This window comes from Xiphophorus maculatus, chromosome 5, assembly GCF_002775205.1.
Source record: "Xiphophorus maculatus strain JP 163 A chromosome 5, X_maculatus-5.0-male, whole genome shotgun sequence".
In the NCBI taxonomy this organism is placed as follows: domain Eukaryota; kingdom Metazoa; phylum Chordata; class Actinopteri; order Cyprinodontiformes; family Poeciliidae; genus Xiphophorus; species Xiphophorus maculatus.
This window is the reverse complement of record NC_036447.1, coordinates 735,766-755,137: the sequence shown is the minus strand read 5'-3', so window position 1 is coordinate 755,137 and position 19,372 is coordinate 735,766. Positions and strand designations below refer to the sequence as shown.

Sequence of the window (19,372 nt, the reverse complement as noted above, 5' to 3'; positions counted from 1 at the left end):
TTTTGAAAATCTGTGACGGATGTTAGCGCTGTAACGGTCGTGAACGTGACATCAGAGTGTCCGGTCAGAGGCAGGGGCTGACCCGAGTACCGACAGAGGAATCGGTACCAGCGGGCCCGCTGTCAGTCGGCTCATCCGAACAAAGACGAGACACGGAGGGGCGGGAATGATGGACAGGATTCCCGGGCAGGGTTGGAGCAGCAGCGGCGGAAAATACGGCTCTGTTCTCGGTGTGAATATGGGAATTTAACCGCTGACGAAGACAAGGCATCAGGCTGCTGTTCCTCTCCATCTCCTCCATCTTGGATGTTAGTGATGATGGAGCACATCCGAACCCCCAAGGTAGGTCCACGGACTCGCTGCTTCTTCTCTCTCGGTGACATTTGATCTGTTTACCTGCCGGGTCCTGATCAGGAGGACGGTTCCTTTAAATCATCGTCCAGTCTGGACCCTGACATTCCTCATTTTAGGGATACATATTAGGAATAGCAGGAGAATTTAACGCAATATCCGATAATGGATTCATGTGGTGGAACCTTCCGTTAAAAATAAAAATATTTTTCTCAGGTAAGATGCTTTTCTGTCAGGCAGACATCCCATAATACTCCTCATAATGCCAGGCGTGATGTCTGCCTGACATTATGTGGTGTCAGGTAGACATCCCATAATGTCAGGGAGACATTATGGGATGTCTACCAGTGATCCTCCATCATGATGCTGCTTTGTTCTGGAAGACTCTGTTTCCCTTCTTCAGGACCAATTCTTATCGTCCATCCGTCCATATTCATCCATACATTCATCCATCTTTTCATCCATCTACCTGTCCGTCAGTGAACTTCCTGTATGACCAGTGAACTTCCTGTATGACCAGTGAACTTCCTGTGTGACCAGTGAACTTCCTGTATGACCAGTGAACTTCCTGTGTGACCAGTGAACTTCCTGTGTGACCAGTGAACTTCCTGTATGACCAGTGAACTTCCTGTGTGACCAGTTAACTTCCTGTGTGCCCTGCCAGGTGGAGAACGTCCGTCTGCTGGAGCGTTCTTCGGGCCAGAGGACAGCCGCCGTGGGAACGCTCTACCTGTCTGCCACTCACACCATCTTTGTGGAGAACAACCCAGAAACCCGTAGGGAGACATGGGTAAGACCTGTTCCGGTTCTGATTCGGTTCTCCTCCTGGAGCAGTTCTCTTCTGTTTTGCCTGACCTACTGGTTCTGTTTGGGTTTCCCAGCACAGCTGGAAGGAAATCAGGAGGATGTTTAGGGCAAAATAACATTCCCAATAAAGATACATACTATTAGATTCCCCTATTGCTTTAAAAATAAATAGATGCAAATAATTGCATATTTTAATTTTATTTATTTTATTTTTATGAATTTATTTTAATTGAATTTTTAAAAGTTTAAAATAAATTTTACTGAACATTATTTAATGAGACATTTATATATTTGATCATATATTTATTTTAAAGGGGCAATATTCTGTGTTTTCCAGGCACAAAGGGCCATTTTATAGCATAATCGAGTATGTTACCTTCAGTTGTTATAGAAATTCTATATACATCAACTATGACTTAAGAAATCTAACTTTGTAATTTCTGGAGCCGAGTGAGGGAGTCGCAGAGAAGCGCTGCTCTGTGGAGATGAAGCTTGTTAGCCTGGAAACTGCAGCTCAGAGGAGGAGCTGCGCCCTGAAGGCGGAGCTTGATCCACCCAGGCGTTTTGCACATAGTTGCCATGGAGATTAAAAGATTTCTCAGACAGGCATGAAAGAATTGAAGCAAAACTCCAGGTTGGGTTTTGATGAGGGAATTACATTATAACATGATGCAACGCTCTAAAAAGTCAAGTTCACATAATACTGCCCCTTTAATTTTGTCCCTTTTGCCTTTCCATACACCTTATGGATGACATCACTGAAAATCATGTTGTGACCCCTGGCGGTCCCGACCCCCACTTTGAGAACCCCTGGTTTAGCTGACACTTTGGTGTTCTAACTGAACCTTTCTAAGCATGAAACCAGGTGATCCGTCTCCATGGCAACGGGTGCGCCATGTTGAACGCAGACTGCGTCAGCTGGATCGGAACCAGAGAACCCACCATGTTTGTTGTTTTCGCTGCAGCAGGAAGTGATTGTCTAACATCCCAGAACCGATGAGTCGGCGCCGCTGACTTCCCGTTTCTGCAAACGCTGTGTGCGTGTGTGTGTTGTGTGTGTGTGTGTGTGTTGTGTGTGTGTGTGTGTGTGTGTTTCAGGTTCTGCACAGCATGGTCTGCTGCGTGGAGCGACCGCCGGCCACGCCCACAGGAAGTCCTCTCGTCCTGCGCTGCAAGGACTTTCGGGTCTTCCAGCTCCTCTTCCCGCTGGAGCGTGACTGTCTGGAGGTCCACGCCTCCCTGACCCGTTTGTCCCGACCCGGTGAGTGTCCGTCCGGGTTCAGCCCGATCCGGCTTCCTGTTCTCCGTCCCAGCAGCCAGAACTTTCCCTGGTTCTTCTGGGTTTCTGAAAGTCTGGATCAGAACGGTTGATGAAGAAGTCCTGGTGACATCTGGCTGACTGGACGGAGGACAGCTGACTCGACCTGGCTGACCTTTGACCTTTCCTCTCAGTGCGGTACAGCGAGCTCTACTGCCTGTCCTTCAACCCGAACGCCAACAAGGAGGAGCGCGAGGAATCCTGGAGCTTCATCGACCTGAAGGCTGATTACAGGAGGATGGGCGTTCCCAACAACCTGTGGGTCGCCACGGCAGCCAACAGCGAGTACCGGGTCAGCAGAACCAGAACCCCGCAGCTGCTCTCGCATCAACACAGAGAAGCTCATAGATCAGAGGTTCTGATTCCAGAACCAATAAGAACAAACCGGGTCAAATTGTAATTTTACGCAAACACGTTCTTTCAAAAATGAAAAATAGATTTAGATGAATTTTGATAAAACAATAAATATCAGCTGCTTGGTCAGAAGTGGAACTAAATGGGTTTTAGTCCAGAACCATGAATCTGATCTGCAGAGAGGATGTTTAACATGTCAACACGTCGCAGGTTTATTATCCACATGGAGTCAGATTTCCTGTAAACAGCTGATGAAACCTGAACTCAGTATGATAAAACTGAAACTGGGCCTGTCACTAATAAAAACTAAACTAAAACTGAACAATATTTAACCAATAAACACCAGCAAACACACCAAGATTAGAACTCATGATTGCCAGCATGTCTCTGATTCCAGGTGTGTGTGTGTGTGTGTGTGTGTGTGTGTGTGTGCGTGTGTGTGTGTGTGTGTGTGTGTGTGCTGCAGGTGTGTGACACGTACCCCGCTGAGCTGTTTGTCCCAAAGTCGGCCACGCCTGCCGTCATCGTGGGCAGCTCCAGGTTCAGGAGCCGAGGTCGCTTCCCGGCTCTGTCCTACTTTCACCAGGACACGCTTGTCAGTGGCGCGCACACACACACAAACACACAAACACACACACACATTCAGCATCAGCAGCTGCGTGTCGCCCCCTGCAGGCGGCGGTGTGTCGGTGCAGCCAGCCGCTGTCGGGGTTTAGTGGCCGCTGCCAGGAGGACGAGCTGATGCTGCAGGCCGTGATGAAGGCCAACCCAGGAAGTGAGTTCATCTATGTGGTGGACACCCGGCCCAAGGTAACACACACACTCACACTCACACACGCTGTGAGGGCCGCTACAGCCTGTGTGTGTGCAGCTGAACGCCATGGCGAACCGCGCGGCGGGGAAGGGCTACGAGAGCGAGGACCACTACTCCAACATCCGGCTCCTCTTCATCGGCATCGAGAACATCCACGTGATGAGGAGCAGCCAGCAGAAGATCCTGGACGGTGCGTGGCGCTCTGCTGGCGTCGTCGCAGCGCTCTGCTGGCGTCGTCGCAGCGCTCTGCCGGCCCTCACGTAGCGCTGCTCTTCTTCTTCTCCTGCTGCAGTGGGGGAGATGCGCGCGCCGTCCATGACCGACTTCCTGTGGGGGCTGGAGAGCTCCGGCTGGCTGAAACACATCAAGGCGGTTCTGGACGCCGGCGTCTTCATCGCCAAGGTCTGAATTAACCAATAAGGAGAGGGTGTGGATACCTCCATCATCTCACTCAGTTTTACTCTATATCCTCTGGTTCTGACCCAGTCCTGGTTCTGAGCCGGTCCGCGTCTCTCTGTCCAGGCCGTGGCGGATGAAGGCGTCAGCGTTCTGGTCCACTGCTCAGACGGGTGGGACCGGACGGCCCAGGCCTGCTCTGTGGCCAGCATCCTGCTCGACCCGTTCTACAGAACCATCAGAGGATTCATGGTACCGGTCCGAATCCCGCTGGCTCCAGTAATGTCCTGTAACTCCTCCTCCTCATCCCCTTTTTCTCCTCCAGGTGCTGATCGAGAAGGACTGGGTCTCCTTTGGACACAAGTTCTCTCACAGGTCTGTGAGCCGAACCGGGTCAGGATCAGAACCAGGAAGTTCTAAAACCAGGACCGGATTCTTCCTGCCTGGTTCTGTCAGTACCCTGTGGGTAGCTCTCAGTGTGTGGCCCTCCGCAGGTACGCCCACCTGGACGGCGACCCGAAGGAGGTGTCCCCGGTCCTGGACCAGTTCCTGGAATGTGTGTGGCAGCTGTCGGAGCAGTTCCCCTGCGCCTTCCAGTTCAACGAGCGCTTCCTGGTGGCCGTCCACTCCCACGTCTACTCCTGCCAGTACGGCACCTTCCTGGGCAACAGTGAGAAGGAGCGCCGGGACATGAGGTACCTCCGGGCTCGCCCGGGTCCACCCATGCTGCGGTTCCTGGTGGTTCTGGAACCGGTTCGGTTCACGGTGGTTCTGCTCTGGTCTCCAGGCTCCGTGAGCGCAGCCACTCGGTGTGGCCCCAGCTGTGGTCGGAGCGGTCCCGGTTCTCCAACCCGCTCTACAAGGACGAGCTGAGCCAGAGTCAGGGCGTGCTGAGGCCCAACACCTCCCCCTACTGCTTCAAGTGAGGAACTGCGGCTCGGCTTGAAGCGTTACTGTCTGAATGGATGGAGCGGCGGGTTAACGGTGCTGCTTCTCTCCAGGATGTGGAAAGGCCTCTACAGCCATCTGGAGAAGGCCACACCCCCTCGACAGTCACCTGCTGATTTCCTGTCTGCCGTCAGGGAGGAGTCCCAGCAGCTGGAGGAGGAGCTGACCAATCAGCAGGAGGTACCGGCCAGAGGGACCGCCCACCACTCCGAACAAGGCATACAGCACACAAACGCACCTTTAACTAGGACACTGAGCTTCAGCATGGGCAACAGTCAGAAGCCGGCAGCTGGACCCGGACCAGGTTTTCAAAATAAAGTTCAGTTTGTTTTAGCAGTGAAAAAATATCTGGATGGATAAAACAATGAAATCTAGCATCCAAGTTCTCATTAATACACACTGAAGTACTCAGAATCATTTTTAGAAGAAATTCATTTAAAAACACACATAATTATTTCACTCTATTTATTTTTTTTAGGAAAACCAGAACGTTGCAAAATGCTAAACTGATGAGTCTGATTTTTTACTGACATCCAATTTTTTACAAGTGATCGTTTATGCTACCAATCAAACACGCAGAAGAACATAGCCGTCTCCTGGCAGTAAAGATGGCCGCCACAGCAATCTGCTTACGGCAGTAAAGATGGCCGCCACAGCAATCTGCTTACGGCAGTAAAGATGGCCGCCACAGCGTTCTGTTTATGGCAGTAAAGATGGCCGCCACAGCGTTCTGTTTATGGCAGTAAAGATGGCCGCCACAGCGTTCTGTTTATGGCAGTAAAGATGGCTGCCTAAACAGTACCAGGACAGCAACTGTTTCTCAAATTGGGTCTAGTTCTGGTGTTCATGATTCTAGCAGGTTCTCATGCTGGTACCATCTGATCAGCCAGGTTCTGTTGGGTTTTTAAAGAACATGTATGGTTCTGACTGATTCTGTTCCTCTAGTGTAGTTCTGATAGTAGAACCTCTGTGTGTGTTCCTGTCTGCAGAGGCTGGCGGCGCTCACAGGGGAACCAATCAGGTGGGAGAAGACAGCGGTGACACGGAGGAGCAGTAGCCGCCTCTCCGTCACACACAGCGGGCCGGACACGCCCACCCGCTACTCTGGACCAATCGGCAGCTCTGAGCCAGCCAATCAGAGGGCTCAGAAAGTAGACTCCGCCCCCTCTGGGTCACCGAGGAGTCCGGACGTGGAGGACGACCTGGAGTCGGGCGTGGCCGACCTCAGCAGCCGCTCGTCCTGTGGTGGTGAAGACAGCAAGGACCCGGAGCTGGACTGAGGCTGTCCACGCTGCTGCCCGACTGGAAATAAGGGAAAACCAGAACCGGACCACTGGATCCGGGTCAGAATCCACCCCTCATATAAATTGGTCAACTGGTGCTGCTTTACTGGTTTAGATAAATGATGTCGCTCCATTGTGGGCGGAGTTAACTCGCAGCAACGCTTCAGATCTGAATCAGTCTCCATGGCAACAGAGCCAGATATGTTCCTACGGATCCTACAGGACGGCTAAACCCGGCTCACAGAGAAACAGCCCATAATATGAACCCGAGATCACCATGGAGACGGAACCACCAGAGATCACCATGGAGACGGAAACTGCTGGTTCCTCACGGCTTTGATTGGTAGTTTTATTTAAAACTGTAAAGGTTTTCACAGCCCAGTGGACCAGATCTACATCTACAGATCTATGTTTGCAGATATATGCCAGTAGCTCTATGTCTGTAGATTTATATATGTTGCTCTATGTTGTGGTTTCAGAATAAAAGCTCAGATTCTCAGCTCCTTGGAAAACCTGGAGCTGGACTCAATTCACGTCTCCATGGCAACTCACTGCTGTAGTTTCTGCCTGCACCAACAACTCTGAGGACATGAAGACCTGGACCCGCCTCTTCTTCAGAACCCGGACCGGTGGTTGGTTTTGTATCACCGACATTAAACGATCAATAAAGTTCTAATGAAGCTCTGATGTTCAAACGGAGATCTTCTGCAGAATGAATGATCCAGAGTGACTGGACAGAACCAGAACCATCAGAACCGCCCCAGATCCTCCTCACTACAACAGCAGAACCCTCCCCCTTTGGCCAACAGAACCAGGTCAGAGGTGAAAGTTGCATCATGTCAGGAGGAGCGGCCAGCAGACACGGTGACCCGGGTCGGACCGCCGCTGGGTCGGACCGTTCTGCGTCGGTCAGAAAACAAACAGATCGATGAGCAAAAATCTCTCTGGTTCCAGAACCACAGAACCCATTTAAAAGTTCAGGTTCTTTGACAGAACCGGTTCCTGCTGCACCGCAAGCCCCACAGATACCGACTACCCTGCACAGATCCGGGCCCAGATACAGAACCAGAACCAGACAGTCCAAATGTAACCTGACATGAACTGATCCGAGGAGTCGCTGTTAATCATCCATGGTGTTCCTCAAGGCTCCATTGTTGTCCCACTTTTATTATAAATTAAACAGTAAAACCATCTGAAGGAAACCTTAAGTATAAATTTATATTTTAGATTGAAAAGTTTCTTCTGCCTGAAAACCAGAGACATTTAGCTGACTTTTATCATCTCTTTGCTTTTTAGTCATTTTAAATTCAGTTTTTTCTTTATTGAGAATGTTTTGGAAATAATTGTTAATGCGACCAAAACCTTCTGGAGGAACCGGGAGGTTCTGGAGAAGAACCCAGAACCGAAAACAGAAGCATTATTTCCTGTTTTATTGAGTTTCCAGCTGTTACAGTTCAGGAACATCAGACCAGGTTTCCCAGCTGGTTCCGACCACCGGACCGGACCAGAGAAATAAAAAAAGCTAAAATCTTCTGCATGTTCTCAGCCAGCGTCCAGGACCAGACGGTCCAGTTCAGGCTGCATCGCCCCCTTCAGGAGAAGAAGAGTTCCTGGCAGAGGCGCTGCGTCTCCTCGGGACTCGACACCTCGTGGCCGATGGTCCGCGGGTCGCTGTAGATCTCAAAGTCGTTTCCTCCCTGCAGGGGAGCAAGGAGCAGCAGGAGGTTAGGGGTTTTGCTGCGGAACTGGACCGGTCCAAACCGGACGACATTTCAACCAGAACAGAATTATAAACTAGAAAATATCATTCAAATTTACATTTTTCATAGATTAGAATCTAAAAGTTTCAGCTCCTTCACTCTGAACCCCCCACCCCCCAAAAAACAAAAAGACATTCAGAATCTGCAGAGGTTCTGGTTCTGATTCCACAGAACCCAGCAGCAGAACGTTCTGGAGAGGCTTAAAGCAGTTGTACTACATACAAAACCTGCACATGGCGGTGGCAGCATTATGCTGTGGGAAGATGGGTGGTGTTCTGATGGTTTAGATCAGCACAGGGTTAGGATGGCCTAGTCAAAGTTCAGAATTAGATTCAGTGTGTGGACTTTCTGAGCTGCTGAAGAGAAACAGCAGCAGTTTGGTCTGCAGAGCTTTGACCATAAAGGCACGCCACACTTTTCAGATTTTTGTTTTTAAAAATGTTCAATCATTTTTCGTTCTGTTGGTCTGAAGCTTCGAAGCTCAATAAGATCCGTCAGAGTCGGTTTGAAGAAATGACAACACGCTTCTTAATTAGTAGTTATGCTCCAAATGTTGAAGCTGTTCCTGCAACGCCTTCAGATCGAACTGGGTCAGACCTGAACCGGATCGGACCGGATCAGCTCAGGGTTCTCACCGGTTTGGTTTTGTCTCCAAAGAAGTGGACAGTGGAGTAGTTGTCCTTGTCCACGATGTCCAGGCAGTAGCGCTTGTCCCAGCCGTCAGGGAAAACATCGAAGCTGATCTGCCCTCCTGCAGAGGAACAACTGGATTGTCAGCCAATCCGGACCGGATCGGGTCACCAGAAACCGGCCCGGATCGGTGGGCAGCGGACTCACCGATGGAAAACGAAAGCCCCTTCCCTCTGAACTCCTCTTTCAGCACAGAAACAAACTTCTCCCGGATCTTCTCTCTCTGCAGGAAAAGCACAAGCTGCTTTACGCTGCCGCACCAGCGAGAACAGCGGCATGAAGCAGCTGAATTCTGGGAAACGCATGCGGTTCTGACCTGGTCCAGCTCGTAGAACTCCTGGCGCTCCTCCTGGCTGCAGCTGCGTCCGATCGGAGAGACGTTCAGCATCCCATTCCGGAATTCGATGAACGTACCTCTGAGGAGAAAGGCTAACCATTAGCTTCCTGTCAGCTTCCATTTCTGCGCCGCTCCATCAGAAACAACCAATCAGAACCAGGGGAGGGGCTTGGCGTTGTCAATCAGGCTTGTGTATGCTCACCCTTGGTCTCTGCTATTTTGCAGCATTTTCCCAGCGAGAAGTTAATTCTCTCTGCAGGACCATAGCATGGAACGAACTCCTGAGCTACACTACAGCTAGTTCACTAATAGTTTGCCATGAATGCTAAGGCTAGTTAGCATAGCCACTGAAGACAGAGGATAAAACAGTTTCCTGGAACGGTAACTTGAAAAATCAGGAAAAAAAACAAAACAGAAACTGTCATCAAGCATTAAAATATCTATATAAATATTTACATAAATGTCTCATCAGAACCGGGTTGGTTTGGTTTGGTACCTTTTCCTGGGCAGCTGGATCTTGGCCATGTAGTTCAGACAGAAGTTGATGAAATCCTGCAGCAGCTCTTCTCCCATGTGGGCCTGGATAGACTGAGAGACAAACGACACAGTTAGCTTCCCCAGTTAGCGCCCCCTGGAGGACATTTTGTGCACCAGGTGACTCACCTGGATGGAGTGCAGCTGTCCGTGTCTGTACGCCACCAGGCCATTCTCGGCGAACACATAGTCTGATTTCTGGATGACTGAGACGGAAAAACAGGAAGTCAAACCCAGAACGGCTAAACCTTCACCTCTGACCCCACTGAACTTCTCCTCTTCCTCACCGTCGTCTCCCAGCTGCTCCTTGATCTTACTGAGGTCTGAGCCACCAACCACTCCGACCCGAACCCGAGTCCTCAGTTTCTCCAGAAACGCCTTCATTTCTGGAGTCACTCTCTGGAAACACAGACAAACACCAGGGGGCGCTCTCATAAGCTGACAGCTTGCAGAACAGCCCATGTTTAATGTAAAATGCAGTGGGTGGGGCTTGGAGGTGGAGGCGGGGTCAGTGATTAAAGGGGCAGGTTTCCATGTTTTCCAGGCACATATTGCCATTTTAGAGCACATTCATGTGGCCATATTAACTTCAGTTGTTATAAAAATTCTATATACATCAAATATGACTTTGTAATTTCTGGAGCCGAGTGAGGGAGTCGCAGAGAAGCGCTGCTCTGTGAAGTTGAAGCTTGTTAGCCTGGAAACTGCAGCTCAGAGGAGGAGCAGCGCCCTGAAGGCGGAGCTAGGTCCACCCAGGCGTTTTGCACATGGTTGCCATGGAGATTAAAGGATTTCTCAAACATGCATGAAAAAATCAAAGCAAAACTCCAAGTTGGGTTTTGATGAGGGAATTACATAACATGATGCAACACTCTAAAAAGTAAAATTTATACAATAGTTGCTTTTTAGGACAATAAAACCCTCACAAACAGAAAAGTTGAATAATAATAAAAAGTTAATATTTGTTGTTGTGAGTGAGAAACTGTCTCACTCCAGTAATTTCTAATAGGTTTGATGTCAAAGAATGAAAGCTGCTGCAGGTTTAGCGCAGAGAGATTTTGTTTTGTTAATGTACTTTTCTGGATGAAAAGAGGTGAAAGGTGTCCTAATTCTTACCAGCTGTATTTATTTGCAACATTTCCTCTAAAAACCATCAAGCTGCTCAGATGTTTCTGATAATCTGTAGGCAGAACACAAAGGGCTGGGACTCATTAATGCTACTTTACAAGTATAACAGTCTTGTCAGAAGTTATTTTATTAATCTTGGTGTTAAAACAAGCAGTCTTTAATAAACTAACAAAGAGACACTGGTCTAGTACTTCTTTACTAGACCAGGTTTCAACAGTTAGCAGGATGCTAGCGGAAATAAATGGAAACTGGGGCTTTTGGGTCGAACTCATAATTAATAAACACATGCTTTTTATTGATTGATCATATGACAGCAGTTTAAAATGACTAAACAGCCACATATTTAAGGGCAAAACTAAATATTTTAGCTAAACTGTATGATGGGGTTTTAAAAAACTACAAGGGAGTTCAGTTTTTGTGTTCCGCCAGATACTTCCTGTTACAAGTAGACGCTAGTAAACCGTTCCCTGTTTGAAGAAGCCATTATAAAGATAAATAATAAAAAACATAAAATATACTTATTTAAAATTTTGTTTAAATAAGTTTATGTAAACAGCGTGAGTTTAGCTTTTTAACGGAACCAAGTGTGTATTATGTTTCCCGGAAGCTCATCAACAGGCGGACAGAGTCGGGACGTGGAGCCGGAAGTCACTCTAGCATCTGCGACGTGTTTCTATGAACGTAGGTGTTTGTTTGTTTGTTTGTTTGTTTGTTTGTTTGTTTGTTTGTTTGTTTACCTGTCTCGCGGCCGTCAACGTGCCATCTACATCAAAGAGGCATAGCGTGCTCGTGTCCGCGGTGTTCTGGCTCATTCTGTCCCTCCGGTCAATCTGCTCCCTGCTGCCCGGGGCGCGCGGCTGCGTGCGGCTCTCAGTGATGCTGTGATTTCCCCGCCGGCTCGATTCGGCTCGGCCCAGAGCTACATGCCAGGACTCAGACTCGGTGACAAACTGCAGGAAAATGTGCGGATCAGCTCCTCCTGTGTGGGAGCTTCCAGCCAATGGAAGTGCTCCCCGAAGCGGCGTCACGTGACGACACTGGGGCGTTGAGTCAGCGTCATTTAGGTCGAGCAAAACCGGACATTGGTTGAGAAAGATCATATTTATGTAGCATTTTTAAAGCAAACTTTTTGTTCCTTTTTATTTTATCTCCTCGGTAGTAAACAAAAAATATTAAAATTTTATTGAAATCAATAAAATAGTCTGATTTTTGTAGAAAACGGACCAATAAATTATAGCGTATATATCAGACAAAAACGTTTTCTTCATGATTACATTAGTACAAAACAATGTGAAACAAAATTGAGGGGCAGATAGTTTTTTCTCATTTGGGCTGCATGGTAGTAGAAGCAGATTGATAATTCCTCCAAAATTAAGATGAGTGCAAAAATTTGTAACAAATGGCAATCTATTTTTGAACTGGATATTTTGTTTAAAGATGTTGTGTGTAAAAAAAATGTTGCTTTAAAAGATGAAAAATGTTTTCGAGGCCAGATTTACTCAATTCTAGAATTGGCGCCAGGGGGCAACAATCCTTCAGAGGGCCACAAATGGCCCCCGGGCCACACTTTGGACACCCATGTCCTGCAGGAACTCTTTCTCCTCCTAAACCAGAGCTGGAATGAATTTGTGTCTGGAAGCTGAAATAACAGTTCTGTTCAATTAAAACAAATCTATATTTATCCAAAAAGAACAAATAAAAGATGCTGTGGGAAGGAAGGATTTCCAGTAGCAGTCAGAGGCATCTTCAGCAGATCTGAAGATGCCTCTGACTAAAGCACTGTTGGTGTGTGACATGCTAACCTGCTAACAGTATCTGGGCAGCAGAGATGACATGGATTACTCCACCTGTTGATCCAGATCCTTTGCTTTTGCTTTTGTCCACCATGATGGATGAAAGGGTTAGTTTCAACTTCCTCCTTCTCTCTCTGCTTCCTGTTCAGATCTTCTGGGATTTGGGGTCAAAGTTCAGGTATTAATTTGAGCTTCTGGCAAAGCTATTCAGCTGCTCCCATAGCCGATCTTGTTGTCATGGTTACCAACCATAGCGCCTGTCTAAAATAAAACTTTAAGAGCTAAAATCCTTCCAGCTGCAGCATCCAGAACAGAGCAAAACCTGCTGCCACCAGCGGGGGGCGCTGTTCTGGTTGGAGGCTGTTGAATCCGGATTTTGCTTCTTTCGGTTCTGATCCATTTCCCAGGAGCGCAGCAGCTGGACCTGTAACCTGAGGAAGCGCCATCTGTCCTCCTCAGTCACAAACAAACAGGTTTATAGACACACTGGCGCCACCTGAGGGGAAACCGGGAATTACAGCAACTCCCTGGTTCTGGTCCTGGTTCTGGTCCTGGTCCTGGTCCTGGTTCAGGTTCAGGTTCAGGTTCAGGTTCAGGTTCAGGTTCAGGTTCTGGTTCAGGCTCTGGTTCTTGTTCTGGTTCTGGTTCTGGTTCTGGCTCTGGCTCTGGTTTTGGTTCTGGCTGGTTCTGGACGGTCTCACATTTTCACCTTATTTTACTTTAATGAACAATGTTTATATGAATTTTCCCATTTTGAGATTTCCACTGGTTTTATGGTGGTCGGTTTCAGTCCGGATCTAACTGAAGTGAACTGAATGCAGCTCTTTGTCTGTCTGACGCTGCAGACAGACTCTGACACGGTCACAATAAATCATGATAACAAACATTACTTATTACACGCAGCACCTGCAAGTCAAGCAGCAAAAGAATAAATAAAAATCGGATTAAAAGACCACAGTAAGGGTAAACAGTATTTTTATTTCCTTTTTGTTTCTAATAAGTGTATAGGTTTTGAAAATATAGTCCGAATCAAAGAAGTTTGTGACAAATTCAGATTATTAAAAAGCTTTTTTTTAATGTGCATAATATTTATGCATAAAAAACAACAACAACAGACAATTTACTAGAACTGAAAAAACATCAGTTAAAGCAGCAGGGGTGTGAATACTTATTGAGTTTCTGGGTGCAGTGCTGCCTCTAGTGGTCTGAACCCCTCACTGCAGCCATACTATTTTCAATCTAGCTACAAAAATAAAATTTGATATTATTTTTACAAGATACCTGCTTTGTTTGTACTGTTAGGTTTAACAGGTGAATAAAAACATGAAGATTTTGCACAAAAAAGCCTCATTTAGTGCAATTATCCCATGAAAAAGGGCTACACTTGTATTTATTATTTAGTAACTACATTTGTAAACATTGGTTGGTTATTTATAAATTTTTGCCAAAAGTTAAAAATTAAAAGCCATTCTGGACAGTCTGAGGAGCCGCAGGTTGTAGAAAAGTTCAAGCGAACTGAATTATCAGCAGCTGGGAGGAAGGATCTGTGATGACGCTGCTTTGTGCATTTAGGATGTAGCAGCTCTGCAGGAACAGCTCCATACACAGAGGGGAGACGCTGTCTATCAGTGATGATTTAGGAAATGAGAATTTATTGTCATTCAGCTTCCCTGGTTAGGTAAAGGTTAAAGGTTAAATGATTCTGGTTCCCATCACCTCTGGGTTGGGGAGAGATCTGAGGACAGAGCTTATCTAACCACTTCCACTCAGCTGCAGATAAACTGACCCCATGCTGAAGGATGAAGCTGCCTCAGAGTCCAAAATATCTGTAAAATAAATATTAGTTATAAAAATAAAAAAACATTCTCAGGATAAAAAACATGGAATTAGATTTTACACTCCACCAAATTAAAATCAGTCTCAAACAAGTAATTAAATAGTAAATAAATGAAATTTGAATAAAAACATTAAAGTTACAAGTTAAAGTTAAACATTAAATATATTCATTTATATTTATATAAATGAATATAAATATAAATATAAAGGTCATTTATATTCAGGGGACATATATTTGGTTAACTCCATAAAACCATTATTTTATTTGACCAATTATTTTATTTTACAACATTTTATCATTTAAATGGAAACATGTGACAAAAAAGCTACTTTCCACCTGCAGTCCCTGGACAGCATAATGACAATTTAATATCATTTAACAGATTATTAAGTGATGAAAAGCCAGAATATAAATTAATGTCATATGTACAATAAATCATTGTTAATATTTCAGTAAAAAATAAGCAAACAAATCAAGCTACAATGATAGAATCTGATATTAATTCTCCCAGATTGCCTGAACTTCATAGTTTGTGTTGCTGTTGTTTGTAAACTGGGAAAAATGTCAATAAAATCCAATAAAATCACTTTATTGATTGTGAGGAGAAATTTAATGTTGTTGGAGCTCAAATTATCCAGGCTTCTAATGCAGAAAGTTCTCCTGTAGACACTGGCAGTCTCGTGTATAAATGTCCTTAATTTTCTTGATTTTATGAGAAATTGTTTTTTCCACTGTCATCTCCAGAGGTCCCAAAGTCTCACTTGACCTTTGACCTTGTTTCTAACAGTCCTGAAATGTGTAGTCATTAGCTTTTTCCTTTGTTTTGTCCACATTCAAGATGGCTGCTCCCTCACCATTACTCTGGTGTGCTCTTTTTCTTGTCCATAACTGATCCAAGTTTTTGAGAAAACATTGTTTAATCAACTTCCAGCTGTGATTTAAAGACACTGAATGTATTTTTTCATGCAGCAGCTATTAAATTTCTCCACATTTTTATGCATGTGGTCTGATGATCACCACAGAAGCTCCACTCTGGTTTTCTAATGTGGATTTTAGTGGATAACCTGGTTTCAGTTTCTTTGCGGCTGCAGAACATCATCAGACTTTATCATACAAATAGAAAATATCCAGATTCTGTTTTTGTCTTTTGCAAACAAAGCTGGGGGACCGGTTGCATTCAGCAGCATTCTTAATTAATGATGACTAGATTTTAAGTAGCCATTTGCATGAACAAAAGAGAAGCTGTTGAGGTTCTTGTTTCCATGTAGCCCACCCCCTTCTCACCAGGAACAATGAACCACCACTCCAGACCCGGTCCAACTCTTCAGAGGCCTTTAATCATGCAGCAAAGCAAATTCTGATACTGAGACAAACTTCAGCCCTTGGTTTACTTGTATGCATTAATTGAAACTTGAACACTGTCATATTATCATATGACATAAGTTTCATTGACAAACTCCTATAGCCTACTATAGATATCATCTTCACAGAGGATGAAACTCAGTTTAAAAATAAAGACAAAGTCATTAATTTTGGGCATATGAGGAAGAAAACTTAAGAGTCAGTCTGAGCATAGATCAGCTTTTAAAAGTCACAGATGAATTTAAAGATGACTTTAATAGTCACTCAGCTACAGATTCAGATGGAAGCGCAGCTGATATCGGGTCGGCCCACTGTAAAACAGAACTGAAACCGGGGCTCAGTATAACTGCTGCGGCTTCGTTTCGACTCCTGTTTCAAAAAACAACAAACGGTCGAGGCAGCGGAGAAGGACATTTTTTTAATCTCCCTCAGCAGCTGCAAACAAAGGGCGATTCCTTTTCGCGCCGTATGTTTAAAAGTCCAGCACAGCCAATCAGCGATGGGATAGAACACACAAACATGAAGGCGCTCCTTAAAGGAATTCAGCCAATCACAGCTCAGAACGAGTTCTGTGCCCCCGGCGTTTACGTTTAAATGATTGATTCTGACCAATCAGAGGGGAAGGGGAGGAGCTACAGAACCAGTTTTAGGCAGTGACAAACAGTTGCGCTTTCTTCCTCATTCAGTCGTTTACAGCTTGTGTTGGAGAAAACAGGTAAGAGACGCTGTTTCTGGCTAAATCAGCGGATTTTTGTCGCCATTCATGTTAAATAAGTGTTTAGGTTGTTTGTTGTCATTAATCCGTTCTTGTCGATCGAGTTGTCAAGCTTAACCTCCAGAAGCGAACTTTTTACGGCCTTTTTTGGCCGAAAGTGTAAATCTCAGCGTAATTAAAACGAACTTTATAACAAAGTAATCGGCGTCGGTTTCTAAGAACGGAAATGGGTAACTATAGTTTACGATGTTTTGCGGTGTGATGTAAGTGGCGGAGTTGGTGCGTAACAGGCAGTTGAAACGCCATTTGGCTGCGCAGTGCTAACACGACGGAAACTCCGCAGTTTGCGCCTGAAACGGGCCGCAGGTCTTTTCTGACTGGGTTCCGTTTGTTGTGGTATCAGTCCGAGCCCGTATGGAGTTCTTGTGTTTAGGAACTGGACTGGGCGGTTCTGCAGGGGAACTTTTGGCGCAGTTGGGCGGTTTAGGCGGGAAGATACAAAATGGAGTCGCGTCTTTTTGTCCCGAAGAGCCAGAAATCCGATTAGCGTCTGAAGACGGCTCCTCCCGGCGTCTGGCTGGCTGCGCGAGGCCTCATTAACATGTAACACTCATTAAATACAGGTCAAAGGTCACTTTGCACAACTTTAACACCGTTATAAGGTTTATGATAACTTTTAGCGGGTTTAGAAGGTAAACACTGATTCTTATCAGGGATGTTTACATTATTTTCTTAACTGTTTCAATTAATGCAAGACTTATTAAAAATACAATTAAAATACATCTCAGTGAAATCTGAAAAGTTTAACTTTGACTTGAATTGAACATGTAATGAGAAAATAGACTTAAAGTTGATGGTGCTGTTTTAAGTACTGAAGTTGCAAAATGTGAAGATCTGAGTTTATTGGGTAAACTCATATTAAAGCATTTTAAAACTCATAAAATGTTTAAATGCTCTGCTCCTCAGAGGCTAAGCTAATGCTAATACTCCATCATTAAGTTTGAAATAATTGCGTCTTTTCCCAATCGCTCATATTTCTTCTTTTTAAAGAGTAAGCGCCGACATGACAAAGGACCCCAATAAGCCCAGAGGGAAGACCTCTGCCTACGCTTTCTTCGTTGCTACCTGCCGCGAGGAGCACAAAAAGAAGCACCCAGGAACCAGCGTCAACTTCGCAGAGTTCTCCAAGAAGTGCTCAGAGAGATGGAAGGTAAGCGGCGCTAACCTGAATGTTTCCCAGTAACCTGGGAACTCTGGAGGACTAAAATGCTTTGTTTTGTAAGACTATGTCAGCCAAGGAGAAGGTGAAGTTTGACGAGATGGCCAAGAACGACAAGGTCCGCTACGACCGAGAGATGAAGTCCTACGTTCCCCCGAAAGGAGCCAAGAAGAGCAAGAAGAAGAAGGACCCCAATGCACCCAAAAGACCTCCGTAAGTCAGCGCTCTTATCTGGTCTCTTAAAGAGTCTTGTGATATTTATACGTTCATCTTTACGTCTGCAGCTCTGCTTTCTTCGTCTTCTGCTCCGACCACCGTCCCCGGATCAAGGAGGAGCATCCCGGCATCTCCATCGGCGACATCGCCAAGAAGCTGGGCGAGCTCTGGGCGACGCAGGGCACCAAGGACAAGGCGCCGTATGAGGCCAAGGCTGCCAAGCTGAAGGAGAAATATGAGAAGGTAGGCACCCAGATGAGAGGAACCAGCTAACAGGAAGGTAGCGTGATGCTAACAGGAAGCTAACAGCTCTTCCTCCTCTTGCTCCTCAGGATGTTGCCGCCTACAGAGCCAAAGGCGGTTCAGGGAAGAGCGACGCCGGGAAGAAGAGTGGCCCCGGCCGGCCCCCAGCCAAGAAGGTCCAGCCTGCTGATGACGACGATGATGATGACGACGAAGATGAGGACGAGGAGGAGGATGACGACGATGATGACGATGATGAATAAGTGTCATGTGAAAGGATGTGAAGTTTGCGATGCATTGTTCAGCTTAAACCTGTTTTTTTTGTGTGTGTGGATGATTGCAACATTTAGCCTGCTGTCCCTGGTTTTGGTCCGGTTCTGCCGGACCGGGTCGTCTCCTTTCATTCAGGGATTTAGTTTCTAGCCTCCCTTTAGTCCGTGTCTGTTTCTACTGAACTCGGGTTGTTCCACCTTGTCAACGGCGCTGAACTGGACTGAAGCGCCAGCGGACGGCAGGAAGACATTTTGTTTTTTAAAGCTTGGTTCTGGAAGCACTGCTCGCGTTCTGTTCTAGTGGTGCCGTTTTCTTTCCCACTGTCGTTTTACCACCAGGATGTTTCTGTAGCGTCATTAAGATGTTGGCAGCCATTTTTAAAGTGGAACTTTAAAACCTGTAGAACGAATTTTTCTTTTTATAATAAAATTTTGTATATTGATTATAACTGCAGTTTGTGATTATTCCACATGTTCAACTTTCTGTCAGATCTGCTGAATAATAAACAGGAATTTAATATCTAAACTGTTTCTGCTGCATGTTTTAGTTTGGCTGTGCAGCAAATGGATGCGACTCCATGCCTGGTTGGAAAGAATCCAGCAATGATTCAGAGGAGCAACTGTTGCAGAGAAGGCCGAGGGCTTTCAAACTAGTGGAAAGTTAGCTGGAGGGAAAACCTTTAAATTTGGATGCGCCAGCAGCTGGGCAGAAGCAGAGCGGCTGGTTTGACTAATTCTCCTGAAACCAGGCAGCAGCTCTTAAACTTTTATTCTCTGTCTGAAACTGAAAGAATAATCTAATACCAGGATTTTTGATCATCTCTACACAATTATTTCTATCCTTTGCAAGTCTAATTTGGTTCTGTCAGTAAATCTACATGTTTTATCTTATGGTGTAAAACTAAGGAAATGACTTTCATATGACCAAAGAATGATCTTGACTATAGTTACAATCCAGTGCTAAGTTTAATATTTTATTTTTAAGTAAATGCCCA

At 45.8% G+C, this 19,372-nt stretch overlaps 3 protein-coding genes across 4 annotated transcripts; 2 read left to right on the top strand and 1 right to left on the bottom strand.

The window, feature by feature from the left end:
- The first annotated feature begins 51 nt into the window (after positions 1–51).
- Positions 52–6,800, top strand: LOC102227567 (myotubularin-related protein 7-like). Of its 2 annotated transcripts, none has more exons than XM_005814045.2 (14): positions 52–342; positions 1,016–1,141; positions 2,257–2,419; positions 2,611–2,768; positions 3,297–3,425; positions 3,506–3,640; positions 3,702–3,834; positions 3,937–4,046; positions 4,167–4,292; positions 4,366–4,415; positions 4,535–4,735; positions 4,828–4,962; positions 5,042–5,168; positions 5,978–6,800. In XM_005814045.2, exons 1-14 carry the CDS (start codon positions 307–309, stop codon positions 6,266–6,268), a joined length of 1,920 nt encoding a protein of 639 aa, XP_005814102.1. In that variant the 5' UTR covers positions 52–306; the 3' UTR covers positions 6,269–6,800. The 2 variants fall into 2 exon arrangements, with proteins under 2 accessions (XP_005814102.1, XP_023190168.1); XM_023334400.1 differs by having other exon boundaries at positions 5,042–5,205; positions 5,978–6,135.
- Positions 6,801–7,686: 886 nt separating this feature from the next.
- Positions 7,687–11,835, bottom strand: LOC102227824 (phosphomannomutase 2-like). Its single transcript, XM_005814046.2, has 8 exons — positions 11,458–11,835; positions 9,880–9,991; positions 9,722–9,798; positions 9,555–9,646; positions 9,038–9,137; positions 8,869–8,944; positions 8,667–8,782; positions 7,687–7,968 (listed from the first exon to the last, which is right to left on the bottom strand). Exons 1-8 carry the CDS (start codon positions 11,818–11,820, stop codon positions 7,864–7,866), a joined length of 1,041 nt encoding a protein of 346 aa, XP_005814103.2. The 5' UTR covers positions 11,821–11,835; the 3' UTR covers positions 7,687–7,863.
- Positions 11,836–16,330: 4,495 nt separating this feature from the next.
- On the top strand, positions 16,331–18,826 carry hmgb2 (high mobility group box 2). The gene is made up of 5 exons (XM_005814048.3): positions 16,331–16,427; positions 17,478–17,637; positions 17,711–17,859; positions 17,931–18,105; positions 18,195–18,826. Exons 2-5 carry the CDS (start codon positions 17,491–17,493, stop codon positions 18,366–18,368), a joined length of 645 nt encoding a protein of 214 aa, XP_005814105.1. The 5' UTR covers positions 16,331–16,427; positions 17,478–17,490; the 3' UTR covers positions 18,369–18,826.
- The last annotated feature ends 546 nt before the right edge of the window (positions 18,827–19,372 follow it).

What these genes read in the sequence shown, in the direction of transcription:
- hmgb2 (XM_005814048.3), top strand. Translation starts at nt 17,491, where the DNA reads ATGACAAAGGACCCCAATAAGCCCAGAGGGAAGACCTCTGCCTACGCT. An exon ending in AGTGCTCAGAGAGATGGAAG is followed by an intron (nt 17,638 to 17,710) that starts GTAAGCGGCGCT and finishes TTGTTTTGTAAG; the next exon opens with ACTATGTCAGCCAAGGAGAA. An exon ending in TGAAGGAGAAATATGAGAAG is followed by an intron (nt 18,106 to 18,194) that starts GTAGGCACCCAG and finishes CTTGCTCCTCAG; the next exon opens with GATGTTGCCGCCTACAGAGC.
- LOC102227567 (XM_005814045.2), top strand. Translation starts at nt 307, where the DNA reads ATGTTAGTGATGATGGAGCACATCCGAACCCCCAAG. An exon ending in CAGCCAACAGCGAGTACCGG is followed by an intron (nt 2,769 to 3,296) that starts GTCAGCAGAACC and finishes TGTGTGCTGCAG; the next exon opens with GTGTGTGACACGTACCCCGC. An exon ending in CCGGCGTCTTCATCGCCAAG is followed by an intron (nt 4,047 to 4,166) that starts GTCTGAATTAAC and finishes CTCTCTGTCCAG; the next exon opens with GCCGTGGCGGATGAAGGCGT.
- LOC102227824 (XM_005814046.2), bottom strand. Translation starts at nt 11,820, where the DNA reads ATGATCTTTCTCAACCAATGTCCGGTTTTGCTCGACCTAAATGACGCT. An exon ending in CGTTGACGGCCGCGAGACAG is followed by an intron (nt 9,992 to 11,457) that starts GTAAACAAACAA and finishes CTGTGTTTCCAG; the next exon opens with AGAGTGACTCCAGAAATGAA. An exon ending in ATCCAGCTGCCCAGGAAAAG is followed by an intron (nt 9,138 to 9,554) that starts GTACCAAACCAA and finishes CTTTCTCCTCAG; the next exon opens with AGGTACGTTCATCGAATTCC.